The 13,240-nt window shown below is 41.7% G+C and overlaps 1 protein-coding gene across 3 annotated transcripts; it reads right to left on the bottom strand.

Moving 5' to 3' along the window:
* Positions 1 to 1,563: 1,563 nt before the first annotated feature.
* Positions 1,564 to 13,240, bottom strand: COPS3 (COP9 signalosome subunit 3). 3 transcript variants are annotated; one of them, XM_039731987.1, is made up of 12 exons: positions 13,106 to 13,240; positions 10,244 to 10,373; positions 9,272 to 9,384; positions 9,117 to 9,166; positions 8,167 to 8,259; positions 7,221 to 7,400; positions 6,152 to 6,292; positions 4,988 to 5,161; positions 4,064 to 4,150; positions 3,650 to 3,763; positions 3,039 to 3,119; positions 1,564 to 2,720 (listed from the first exon to the last, which is right to left on the bottom strand). In XM_039731987.1, exons 1-12 carry the CDS (start codon positions 13,158 to 13,160, stop codon positions 2,667 to 2,669), a joined length of 1,272 nt encoding a protein of 423 aa, XP_039587921.1. In that variant the 5' UTR covers positions 13,161 to 13,240; the 3' UTR covers positions 1,564 to 2,666. The 3 variants fall into 3 exon arrangements, with proteins under 3 accessions (XP_039587921.1, XP_039587923.1, XP_039587922.1); XM_039731989.1 differs by having other exon boundaries at positions 8,167 to 8,327; positions 13,106 to 13,160; XM_039731988.1 differs by lacking the exon at positions 13,106 to 13,240 and adding an exon at positions 12,797 to 13,080.

The raw sequence follows: 13,240 nt of genomic DNA, 5'->3' as shown, positions 1-13,240 counted from the left end.
ACCCCTCCTGTGGCTAGGAACTGCAGCTGCACTTCACCAGTGCATCTTGTGTCCTTGCTGATTAAAATGCATCAAAATCGGAGTCAGATATCAAAGCATGCACTCAGTATTCCCCGGGCACATCTTGTGACCATGCAGGATGGGAAGGAACAGCCACGGGACCTCAGAGGCCAAGCTGGGAGCAGCACAGCACGCAGTGTTCCTAGATTTCAGCAAAAGCCCTTCCCTGCAGAAAATGCAAATTAAAACCAGAAAGCCCAAGTGTTCTCGAAGCCTCTCAGCTGACCACAGCCCAGGCAATTAGTTCCAAGACTTGGAAGCAGCTGCTTCATTAAAAATCTGACTTAATTTCAGTGCTATCTCAAGACATGCAGATGCCAGGCCACGTGTGTTTATCAAACTAGGACTTAAAAGTCCTTCCCTGGAGCACTTTTGGTGAATGCTTTATCTACTGATTCTACAGGTGGGACCTGACTTTGAATTTCTAACAGAATTCAGACATTAACAGCACAACTATCCACGCCAGAAAAGGAACTTCAGTAGTTCTCTAAAAGCATCTGCCCTCTTAAAAATCAGATATATAATGAAATATATCACTTGAAACTATTACACAGCTATTTTTGCCATCCTTTTGATGTGAGCATGGATTTGTTTTATCTACTTTGGGCAAGATAAAAAGAGAAAAATCTAGAGCTATTCACCAGCTGCATGGATTAGTTTGCTTCTAATTCCACAGCTGGAAAACCATCCTGCAGATCTCAGCAGGTAAATCCATGCTCACCAATAGGAACTAGTAGTGTAAAAATGGACATTCCTGGTTTTCTTCTGACTCTATGACAGCATCCTCAATACATTCCCCCTGGCAAGGGAGCCACTGGCAAGGAGAGTTGACATTTCTGGATGGGTTTGGGGTCAGTTGTTTGCAGTTCCTTCTGTGAGTGCCACACGTGGCTGTGACAACCACCCTGTTCTGGGCTCGAGCCACAGCATCACTAATTACTCATTAACACTTCCATGGGACCAGAGGGGAAAACGGTGTATATTCAGCATTGAAATCACGTCAGGATTAATTAGGATAAAAACCTCCAAAATCATAGATCTCTTCTAGTTACAAGACTCGTGAGTTATGAAAAACGCCAAGATTTTGCCTAAAGATCAGATATAAAAGTTGTCCCAATGGAATTCTCTCAGGCAGGAAGTGATGAGCTGCTCACACTATAAACCCCCACTGTGTTCACTACTAAATTCTATTTTATACTTTTAAAAACATCCTTCACCACCAACCACAAGCTGGGACACCTCTCTTCACCAGAAGGCAGCACCCTGCTGCCACAGGGGCTCTGCCAGACTTGTGACACCGGTTTTAAGTGAAAACCCCAACACTTCTGCATCAGCACTGGAGCACAAATGGAAGATTTTCAACCACAGGTGACCTCAATACATACAAACTTCACACAGTAAGAGTCAGGAATGCTCTGCTCCCACCTGGAAAAAAGCTGGCAGGGTAGCAGGAGCAAGCAGCTCCTGGTTAGGTGTTTCAGTAGGAAGCAGTGGCTGCTGAGCTGCTCGTTTTCTGACAGGTTTATTTCTGCCTGACAGGAAGGTGTTTGAACAGTGAGAATCTTCAGATACACAAGAACGACAGAAAATTAAACAGCCCGTTGATTTAAGGGGTGAAGCACTTTAAAGAATCCAATAACAAGTTTAAAATAGTAAATTAAAAACCAGGTACCATTCCAACACATTATATCTGATAAAATCCTGCATTTGAGAGTTGTATAGAATTCTATTTATGTTCCATGCAGAAATACTGGTTTCCACCAGAGAAACTATCAGCCTGTTGAATACCTTCATGCCAGTTGCACAGGAACAAACACTTAAATTTCTTTCAGTGTAAACAACTTCCTATCTAGAATCCTCCAGAACACCAACGTTTTCCAAATATCCTTTTGTTTAGGTCTAATAAGTTTCATCTAAGAGCAAATAATATTAGCAGATATTTTGCAACAGAAACTTAAAATCATGAACAGCTGTCATGTATGTTTTCCATATATGATTCCTACTGTGCAGCAAACTTCCTTACAAGGACAGGTTGACATCCTCATCCTTTTGGGAAGAACAGTTCTTATTTCCTCATTTAACAGACAGCACCAGCTACATTGGGCATATGCAAATTCCCTACATGATGATTTGCTTGAACTCCACCCCTCTGCCCCCACCACACATATGAGAAATCTGCACTTGGAGCCAACTTTAAATACAGAATAATGAACCAAGAATTATCTTGTAAGTGAACCAACACTAGTTTGTATTCTTCCCTGAATAACACTTTCTTTTGCAGAAGAGGAGACTGCTACAGAAACACGGCAACATTCAAACCCTTTAAAACAAAAGGTAGATTATTTAATGCATTAACAATGTTAATCTGAAGATAAATAAATCCACAACAGACTTTCAAGTTTCTTTTGAGATTTCCTTTTTCTTTGCAGAGAATATTTCTGATATTATACAGTACTGAGAGGGTGTTCTTTTATTTTCTTAATGTCCAGGTGAAAAGCAAAGCTCAGTTCTCTCTGCTCTCTCTGTGGAACTCCTCAATGCCCTGCTCCAGGCGTGATTCTTTCATAAGCTTTTACTTGAAAGCGGAGTGGTGAGCAACATTAATTTCAAGAATAACTGGATGGTTTGGTCCCTGAGTCATCTTCTTGAGAGCCCATACTCTGAAAAGGAGAGAGTTAGTTCTGTTCAGAAACAGGTCTGCAGGCTTGAGAATGACAGTTCTTTGAAGTGAACAGGCAGGAAAATAAAGTGCCTATGAAATAACATGCACTTAATTTTCTGGTTGAAATCACTGCAGGATTAATTAGGGAAAAGCACCTTCAAAATTAATAAATTATCTTTACGATGTGTCATGATGTTTATGCACATATTATTAATAATGTGTAGTAACAACACTGTAAATACTGACATTCAGTACAACATACTCACTGCACTGAAGGAATCTCTTACATACTCTTACAAGACATGAAATCCATTACCTTCTGCACAAACTGAGGGTTCACAGTGATCTCTTGATCCATGGCTTTCAGTCGTTCATCAAGCTCTATACATTTCAGCATCTTAAAAATACGTATGAAATTGATTACTTTGTCCAGCTTGTACCTGAATCTTCAACACATTTCACGGCTGTGCCATGAAATTTTGCCACCACTCAAGTTCCACATCAAAATGTTCTCATCCCTCACCTCCCAAACAAAATGTCAGACCATTTTTTATCCCCTTAATTTGATCCATGTCTTCCTAACAGCCCATTTTAAGACCACTGATAGACAGTCCCCTGAGGCTCAACCACCTTAACCTACAGGCAGGTTATTGGGAGCCAATGGAAGTGATCCTTGAAGTTTAAAACTCTAAAAATCTTTCTAATCCATTCAAGGATCTGAAACAGCTCAAGCTGTGCAGGACAAAACAGGGAACACATTGACAGAGAGTATTATTCTAAAACCCATGAAAATACTGTGAAACAGTGAAGTAGTGATTTACAGTCTCACTCTCTATATCTAAGTTACTACACTGGCTTCTGCCAGCAGCTCTCTGACTACAGACTAAGGTTCTTTGGTAAGAATTCCAAAATAAGTAGAAGATTTACCTCCTGATCAATGTTATGAAGCATAGCTGGATTGTTATATTTTTCAGGATTATCATGGAAACAGACCATACCATCTTTCTGATTAATACTCGCAAAGATTTCACCATCTTCTATCTGAAATGACAGAGGGTTTAATAGAAATTATCATGAAGAACAGAATTTCAGGTAACTACAACACACAGACTCTTTGTGGAATTGTCTTTAACTTGGTTGCTTTTATTTCCCACAGCTTCCCAAAAATACAATTCATGCCTTATCCTACGTGGAGAACAGCTTTTTAGATTTTTTGACAACAGTCTCAACACCACATCAGACTGCCAGCATTTCCTCCATCCTGAAAACGAACTGCTCAGGATGTGTACTGCCAACCCAAACACTAATTTTGGGGGAGCTTCCCCAAGTCACAGCTCTTACCATGTGGAGGACGTATTTTTCTGCTTCTTGGGGCCCCGACAGCTGCACTCGACTTGCCATGTCTTGTAATGACAATGTTAAAAACGTCTGAAATTTGCAAAGTTTTAAAGTGTTAAAACTGTTTGAAGTGTTAAAGCATTTTCTTGTTGATGCTTCATGGCCTATGTAACCTGACTGTGAAAGTCTGATGGGAAGGAACAAGTGGAACACACAATTATTGAAGGGCTCATGAGAGTGAGTCAGTTCTTCCTCCAGACATTAATTTGTTACCCTGAGCACGTACAGAGTCATTACTCATTCCTGCAATTTCATCTACACCAGACAGTCCTGACCATGTCCAACCTCTTTCTCTCACCTTTTACACAAAAAAGTGCCTCTCCACCCCTTGAATTTCCTTCAAGAGATGCATTTATAAAGCTCCTTATGAGATTTTGTTCTACTGCAATAAATATAATTTGAGCTTGCAAAAAAACCTGCTTTCCCCAATCACCTTTCAGGATTAATCTGGTCTCCCAGCTGAAGGGGCAAATCACTTCAGTGCTTCTGTTTTTCCTTTTATTTCAGGCACTTCCAAAATCTGTCCTATTCACTCACTCCTTTCTAATGAAGTGGCCTGTAAAGTTCAGTTTTCCTATTTTTTGAATAGGGATGAAGATCACTGGGTTGCAGCATTCACTTTTTTGATTACCTATGAAAACCTCACAGCAAACTCTCCTGACAGACAGATTGAATCACCTTTTAAATAATGCATAAGCAGCCAACTGATTTGTTTTCCTATACAGGGCATTCTAGTCTCCTTTGTTTCAGACACAAATCTCAGTTTAAGTAATTCCTCTGCCACGTTACTATGTTATCATTTAGCTCTAAATTGAATATATTTCAGAAATATACTCTCAAAAGAAAACTGCTCACAGCTTCTCTTACCTTGGTTAGCCTCTGAATATTCTTTTTGTAGAGAGATGACAAGCATTGCTTAACCAGCCCCATATTGTTATCTCTTGTGAAAGTTTCACTGTGTTTGTTCACCAGATTTCGAAGCTCCGAGGGTTTATTGGTTGAATAAACTTGTGCTAATTCATGGTAAGCATTGCTAAGAGGCTGCAATTAGAAAAATGAGAACCCTTCTTGAAGAACACAGTGTTCACCCAACCTCACAAAACCTATTCAGTGCTCCAACATTAGAAGCTATGCAGGCATTGAAGTAAATTTAAGTAGTTTGGGCATTTCTCATAAAAAGACAGGGTGCCCATGCATGGCTTTATGGCATGACCCCCATATACTAAAATCTGTGTTACTACAGTGCAATATTTAATAAACATCATTCCAGGACCTCTGTGTGACAGTTTTACTTACAGCAGTATGAAAAAAACTCAACTGACCAGCTGAGTTTGAGGTAAGTATTTCCAGTTCTGTCCTCCAAGATATCCATCCCTGACCACACTGGGTCACAGCATCAACAGCACAGACTCAGAGGCTGAAACCAGTTCACTAAACTACCTTAAAATGTTTTAAGCTTGTTTATTAGTCTCTGAAGTTAGAAGAATTTTGGAATTCTCTAGAATCTTAGTCACAAATCAACAAACTGCTTCTAAGTATGTTACTTAGGATCAGAACTCTCTCAGCAGCAGTTTTGTCTCCCACCCTACACCTTCTAATCTGAATGCTTACAGACTCCAAACTTGCAGTTTTTTTCAGAAGCTTTTTTTCTTTAAAAAGCTGGGGTTTGGGAGTAAACTGTTTAGCATTCTGTGCTTCAACCAGATGAAGCTGCAGGTCAAATCTTTTCATAATGACACTGCAGCGTGAAAGTCAATTGACATCTGAGTATTTTTAAAATTCTAACATAAAAAGCTATAAAGGACTGTGCAGTATCAGTGAAATGAATATTGACTAGTACTATTCAACACTGAAGTTTTCCCAGATTTTAAAAACATGTATCACTGACATCATACAATGGTTTAGGTAGGAAGGAACCTTCAAGTTTATCTCACTCCAAACCCCTGCCATGGACAGGAACACCTTCCACTGTTACACATTTACAAATTCAGATTTGTTGCCCTATTATTTAGATGCATTTGCAATACTTACCTTAATGAATCTACCAACTATCTGGGAAGTGTATTTTGGTAGCTGCTGAACTTTACCAAGTAGTATCAAAGAAACTAGGATATACTTTTTATATGATTCCAACATAATATGACTGACTGCCATGGCTGGAGTAGTTATTGCCTAAGCAAGAGAGAAAGAAATGGAACAGAAATTTAGTTTGCTTACTGGTAGATCCTGGTAGTTACTGCATGAACAAAAAATTCAATTTCAAGCTGCATGTAGAAAGGATACAGTGACATATGAAATTCTCCTTTGAGCACTGAAGCTTAACTAACTTCTGTCAAAATTAATTATCCAGACATATGCAAAAGAAAGGAAATTTTATACAAGCTACTCAAAACATATCACGTTCCAGTGGTACCTGTCTTAAAATAGACCTGCTCAGACAGAATCAAAACTTCCTTCCTTGGAATGTATCTAAATTTGTACCAGAAATCACCTGTAGCTACTTGTGAACCTGGATTTACACAGACCCTCAAAGAGGTTTTATAAAGCTGTTACATTATCAGAGGTCTGCAGAACAGGAAAAGGGGATTTTAGTTCACTATGACACTGGAACTACTCAAGAGCTGACCCTCATTAAATGCTGCATCAATTTGTTTTGCACATTTCACAGCATTTCTCTCATACCCAAGATTTTCCCAATTTTACTATTTTTATTCCTTCCCAGATAAAGCAAAACCAGCAAATATTATAACAGCGTTGAAGAAGCAAAACTCCTCTCATAAAATTAGCAAAGGCCTTAGCAAAACCATGGACTATTTTTTAAGGACACACAACTGTGTGTCAGCCCGTGACCTGTTTCTGTGCTGCATTTTCAAGCAGGCAGCTGAAAAATATTTATAGTGAGATAAATTTAACATCACTCTTTGAGCTGCACAGCTTCATGGTGCAGTAATTCTGTGAGAGACTTTCTTAAAGGAAAACACCTCCAAAGACAGTCTGCTTGTGCCAGTTCAAAGGTGCTGTGTTTTCTCAGCACTGTTACCCATCCACTTCCGCCTTTCCAGACATCACACTTCAGACTTAGGGTTTCATTTCAAGTTACCTGTTCATAGAAGTAGAGTGCTCTTTCAAAGTTCTTTAGCCCAGTGTATATCATCCCACCATAGTAGTAGTAACATAAAAAGTGCTTCGCATCATATGCCCCATTCTCTTTACAAATATCCATCATGTCCACATCTAGATACGGGAGGGCAGGTTTAAAGCATTTTGCTAACAAACAGAGCTACAAGAAAATAAATCAAGTTTTCATAAATTAGCCATTTCCATTCAAGTTTCCATGAGAAGGAATTGAAACTAAATTAATTAGTACTACTGCATAAATATCACTCTCCCACGAGTTGAAAAAAAAGAGCATTTCACTAGTGGAGTAACACAACTCAAAAACCTTTAACACAGATTATGAACTGTTACAAAATTATCTGACTCCTAAAGAAATTAAAGTCTGACAAAGCTGTTTGAAACTCCAGGATTGCCAGACTACTGTGCTGGCAGCACAAAGCACTGCTCTGAGCATTCCTGTCCAACCCTAAATCCCAGGAGCCAAGAATGAGACAGAAATACAAATCCAGGCCAAAGACACCGAGACAAACATGTCTTTTGTCAGACTTGAGCAGACAGTAGCTGGATTTTACACTGATACCACCCAAGATAAGTTCAGTGTGACTTTCAGCCCACAGAGAAGGGATGGCAAAGGACTTTCTGAGGTCATCAACAAAATCAAAGATCTGAGGACATGCATTGAACATTTAAAATTAGTAATTCATCTGTATATCAGATTTGGATTTTATCTCAGTATTCATAATAATATATATCAGTATTCATAATAATATATATCATATTATTTAATATTGGGAAAAAAAGAACAAACCAAACAAAAATCCAACTGAAAATCCATTCTTACACTGCAATATGTGAACATGCATTTCCTTGAAGTTTTACAGGTATTTTATAAGCTTTTATTCTCAAAAAAGCCCTTCTGATCCCCTTACCTGGCAGAGATCTGCGTGTATTGAGGTCAGCTGGTTTGTGTTCATCTGCATCTTGTCTATGGCTTGTCTGAGAATGCTAATTCCTCGCAGGGGCTGTCAGAAATTACATCTCTTTCAGATAATTTCTCATAGATGGCAGCACATTGGATCTTATGTTGACACTTACAAATGAAAAATAACACTAATTGACAGGTTCCATTAAGTAATAGTTAACTTGAGGTTCCCTTTTTGTAGGATATTGCAGTCTCTTGGAAAATAAAATTAACCTGGGCTATACAATTTCTCCTGATAAAGTTCTCAATTCTGCTCCACAAAGCCAATCTCACCAGGAACACAGTGATCTGTATCTAAAAAACCTTCCTTGACTCCAAGACTCCATCCAAACTCCCACCAGATACTAAAGACAAGGTTCTCACTTCACTCCACTTAGAAGCAGAGATCAGATCTGGTCTGTCTCAAGCTAGACTTCACCAAAGTGGCCTGGCAAAGTCAGGATTTTAGCAACAAAACCACTGGTCAAGTATGGCTTAATCAAATTTCCTGCATATTTTAAGGTATTTCCTTAAGAACATTATGTAACAGCAGTGAGAGTAACACTGACACTAAAATCACTGACTCACCAGTGCTAATAACCCTTGCAGCTCTCTCCTCTACCCATGCATTGTCTGAAGAACATTCTTGGTACTACAGATTTCCTATTTTGTGTGGGAGAACATGTTTTTTAAGGTGACTTTTCTCCCCCAAAAATGATCTTCCTTAGGTTTCCCTTAGAGAAATCTTAGAATTTTGAGTTTTGTTCATTACCTTTCAGTAAACTTCATAACTAAAGAGTTGCACAGAAACACTTGATGTGAAGTTAGTGGCAAATCTTTATGGAGTAAGAGGCTGGTAATACCCCCTTTAAGCCTTGGGTATGGAGTAGGTTATTTGTACTAGATTATACTGCTCACCTGTTTTCTCTCCACAAGGGCATTTGTTAACTGGTGGCACAGGCCAGCAACTAGACACAGTAAAAAAAAAACAAACAAGAAAAACACCTCAGTGAAAAATCAGTATTACCAAACTATCCAAAAAGATATCAAGTCTGAAATTAGGCTTAACTTACAAGTGTCTGTTGCATATCTAATGTGTTCTCCATTGCAAGTGCTGATGAAAAGCTGCACCTGTGAGAATAACGTTTCGAAGTCAGGGATGCTGGGCATAGAAAACTTCACAAACCTGAAACAAAAACAGAAGGTTTAACATTTATTGCTTGGAGGTTCATAAAAAAAATTCATTTTCATTGCTAAGTCTCTGCATGTAGGTGCTGGAAAACAAATCCAAAGTGCTCATGAGACATGGCATAGGATTTCCCCAGTAGCTGCACAACAACACCTGAAAACACTTTTTTATGCACAACACAATTCTCAATTTAGTGCAAACTACAATGGCAAAGATCATTTTCAGTATTATCTGTATTTTGTTTTGAAAGAGTAGTAGAACAAGTGCTAGAATTCTGACCTTTCTCTTAAAAGAGAATTTTTAAATAGCAGTGAAACCTGCAGATAGTTCACCTACAGTCAGACACAGCCAGTTTGAACTTCAAGACTAAATATCTTTACCTTAGTTCAGCACCCCCAAGGCAACTCAATTTTATCTTAAACTCCAGACAGCAGAAGAGCCTCAGTGCTGTCTAAAGACAAACACACAAGACCCATGATAAAAGCCTGGTTTTTACTGGAATAAAACGTCTCGCTCCATGCTTACAGTTCAGTGAAAATATGCCCTGAAAATAAAGTTTAAAAAGCTCATTCTACATATTTTTTCTGAACACATATGGAAAAACACTTATCACGGAATCCCAGAATGTCTGGGGTTGGAAGGGACCTCAAAGCTCATCCAGTTCCAATCCTGCCATGGGCTGGGACACAATCCCAGGTGCTCCAAGCCCTGTCCAACCTGGCCTTGGACACTCCCTGGGATGGGGCAGCCACAGCTTCTCAGGGCAACTTGTGCCAGAACAAAAAGTTTTGCTTGTCTGACAGTTCAGCTCATTGCCTGAAGTTTTAGTACTTAATCAAAAGCAAGCAACACTTACAAGACAGCAAGAACACCTAGTGAGTGTTCCTGTACATCCAGGGCACCAAGCACTGTATCCAGATGGGAAAGATTTTTTGCTAGCAGCTCTCCACTTTTGTTGATCAGTTCACAAAGCTGGGTCATTTGCCCTGAAAAATAAAAAGCATTGTTGTCAAAGCCTAATTAGAGGACATTCACCCATTCCCACACCTCTTTATAATCTGCTTCCTCATGAAACAGCAGGAAATAATAGTATCACCCCAAGTTTTAATTTTCTTTAATAAAACAGGCATTAATTTTCTATCCACCACATTTTTTAAAATATAAAACAAATACCAGAGCTTGTTCCTTGCTGGTTCTCAAGCACTACCCAACTTTCAGGTCTGCTCATAAGCATTTTTTTGAAGTAGACATTAAAGTTACAATTAAGTACCGACAACAAAAGTATTAAAAAACCTGTCCTTAAATTTACTTTGTACAATTAAAACTACAATGTCATTCTATATGCTGTGTGCTATGCATGAATGAGGAAGTTTGGTAAGCCCCAAAACCTTTATAAAGAAAGCAGATCCATTCCCATGAACTGCTTTCAAACTCTTCCTCCCTGACAATTAACTGAATGAATTTACACCATGTCCTTCTGAAGCAGAGCATTGTTTCAATGTTCAATCCTTGCAGATTAGAGAGAAAAAACAAAGGTTCTCTCACCCTTAACAAAAGTCCCCATAAAATGAGGAATAGTGCCTCCATTCAGAGAGATTTACACTACCCTCAGGTCTCTGGCCTTTTCCTTTGAGAAAGGAAAAGCAGGGAAATTCTAGCAATGCAATGTTAGTTTTGGAGTGACAGAGAGATCAAAAATTCCAAGTGGGAGACCAGAGCCCAGAAACTCTCCTCCAAAATCATTCTCCTCCATATGGAATTTAAAGAAGACAAAAACATAGGAAGGAATGGGGCTTGTAAAACTCTCTGTGCTTTGATCACGGTGCTGAGACACTGAAAAACCTTAGTTCTGGTGTCCTACCTGTTCCAGAAATCCATTCCTTCTACAGTTCTATCACTTAGCATTCCCCTAAAAAAACCAAAACAAAACAAACCCCAAACAGATTCTGAGCAAACTGGTCTAGTGGAGGGTGCCCCTGTCCATGGCAAAGGTTGGAAAGAAATGACCTTTAAGGTTTCTTCCAACCCAAACCATTCTGGGATTGTGTGGTCTATCCCTCTGCCCACACATCCACTGAACAATCTGCAGTCCAAGCAGAAATTCCAGTACCAGGCCCAACCAAATGTGTCCTGTCACCTCCCAGGTGGCCAAATGACAGCCAGGAACCAGCACAAGGACACACACTGCTCCTGAGTGCTCTCACATCCAGCTGCTGCCTCTGGATTTACTTCCACTCAACCCCAGAATGGTTTGGGTTGGAAGGAACTTCAAGGATCATCTCACTCCATCCTCTGCCATGAACAGGGACACCTCCCACTGTCCCAGGTGGCTCCAAGCCCTGTCCAACCTGGCTTTGGGCACTGCCAGGGATCCAGGGGCAGCCACAGCTTCTCTGGAATTCTGTGCCAGGGCCTCACCACCCTCACAGGGAGGAATACTTCCTAGTACCTAATCTAACCCTACTCTCTTGTTACCATGAAGCCATTCTCCCTTTCCTGTCCCTCCAGGCCCTTACAAATGATCTCTCCTCATCTTTCCTGCAGCTCCCTCCAGCTCCTGAAGGCCACAATCAGGCCACCCCAGAGCCTTCTCTTCTGTCCAGGCTGAACAATCCAGACCCTCCCAGCCTCTCCTCAAAGCTCCAGCCCTCCAATCGTCTTGGTGGCTTCATCTGCACTTGCTCCAAGTCCATGCCCTGTGCTGGGCACTTTCTCACAGAGGGCATCTCCCTGGCTCATCCCTAATGGGAGAACTCCCACAGAGAGAACCAGTCTCCCTTGAGCCTTCTGCACCCCAAAACTCTGGGACAGAAAGCTCTCTAGCTCAACTACAGGAGTACAAAGATCCATCTTCCATCTGGTTCGTACCCACACCCTGCAGGCATAAATTGTCTCTAAAGTAGAAATACTTTGTATTTATTAAGGGTAACTGGAGTAAGAGAAAGTTGGAGCTCAACCCAAGAACTGCAAGAGATGAAACCTGGGGCCGTGGTGGGAAACATCAATTTTTGACCAGCTTCTGGGAGGAAACATCCCGGGCAGAGACCAGTCAGAGCACATTTCACAGAGCATCAACACAGAGGGAAAGTTCAAGAACCAGGAAACACTGCGCCCACACACAGTAAAATTAGGAGTTTGGCAGCGAAACGGAGGAATTCTAACCGTGACTGTTAAAACCCTTTGTGGACACGTGGGTACAGTCTCGGGTCTGTCACAGTTTGTGGTGGGGCGGGACCTGTCCATGCTCTGCTTGCAAACGTACAGCACGGACACTTGGACAATTCAGAAATACATTTTAAACCACACTTATCACAACCTGCCCGTTCGCTAGGGAGGTGACAGGCTGCGCCGCACAATCCCATTTAAAGCCCTAGCGATGCTCGCTCCTCCCCCTATTTTAAAGCCTCACATTTTGGCATGATCACCAGCGCGGGCTCCGCTACCGAAACCACCCCCGGGAGACCCACGGAGCTCGGGGAGAGCACCGCCGGGATCCTTTGGGGGCTGCCCCGAGCTAAGCCCGGCACGGGCCGCGCCGCCGCGGGGCTGCAGCGCCCGGAGCCGCGCCTGAGGGAGCGCCGTGCGAGCGGCCAGGCCCCGGCCCGCCGCCCCGCCTCCCGCGCGCCTGGACGGGCTCCTTCGCCCTTCGCCGTCCTCCCTCGGCCCCGCGGGCCCGCCCCGTGCTCCCGGCGGCCCCGGCGGGCCCCGTCCCCCTCACCCTGGGCCGAGAGCTGCCGGACGCTGTTGACGAACTGCTCCAGGGCCGACGCCATCTTGGCGGCTCGCGCCGCGGCCGCGCGCGCCGAGGGGGCACGTCACGGCGCGTCAGCGCCCCGCGACATCGGGGACCCGG

The sequence above is a fragment of the Passer montanus genome, unplaced genomic scaffold (genome assembly GCF_014805655.1).
Source record: "Passer montanus isolate IOZ18808 unplaced genomic scaffold, ASM1480565v1 scaffold8, whole genome shotgun sequence".
Lineage (NCBI taxonomy): Eukaryota > Metazoa > Chordata > Aves > Passeriformes > Passeridae > Passer > Passer montanus.
The sequence above is the reverse complement of the archived record's forward strand: the minus strand, read 5'-3'. Positions and strand labels throughout refer to the sequence as shown.

Coding starts and splice junctions, on each gene's coding strand:
- COPS3 (XM_039731987.1), bottom strand. CDS start 13,160: ATGGCGTCGGCCCTGGAGCAGTTCGTCAACAGCGTCCGGCAGCTCTCG. Junction 9,167..9,271: donor TAGATATGCAACAGACACTT/GTAAGTTAAGCC, acceptor TACTGTGTCTAG/TTGCTGGCCTGTGCCACCAG. Junction 6,293..7,220: donor CACTCTACTTCTATGAACAG/GTAACTTGAAAT, acceptor TCTCTTGCTTAG/GCAATAACTACTCCAGCCAT.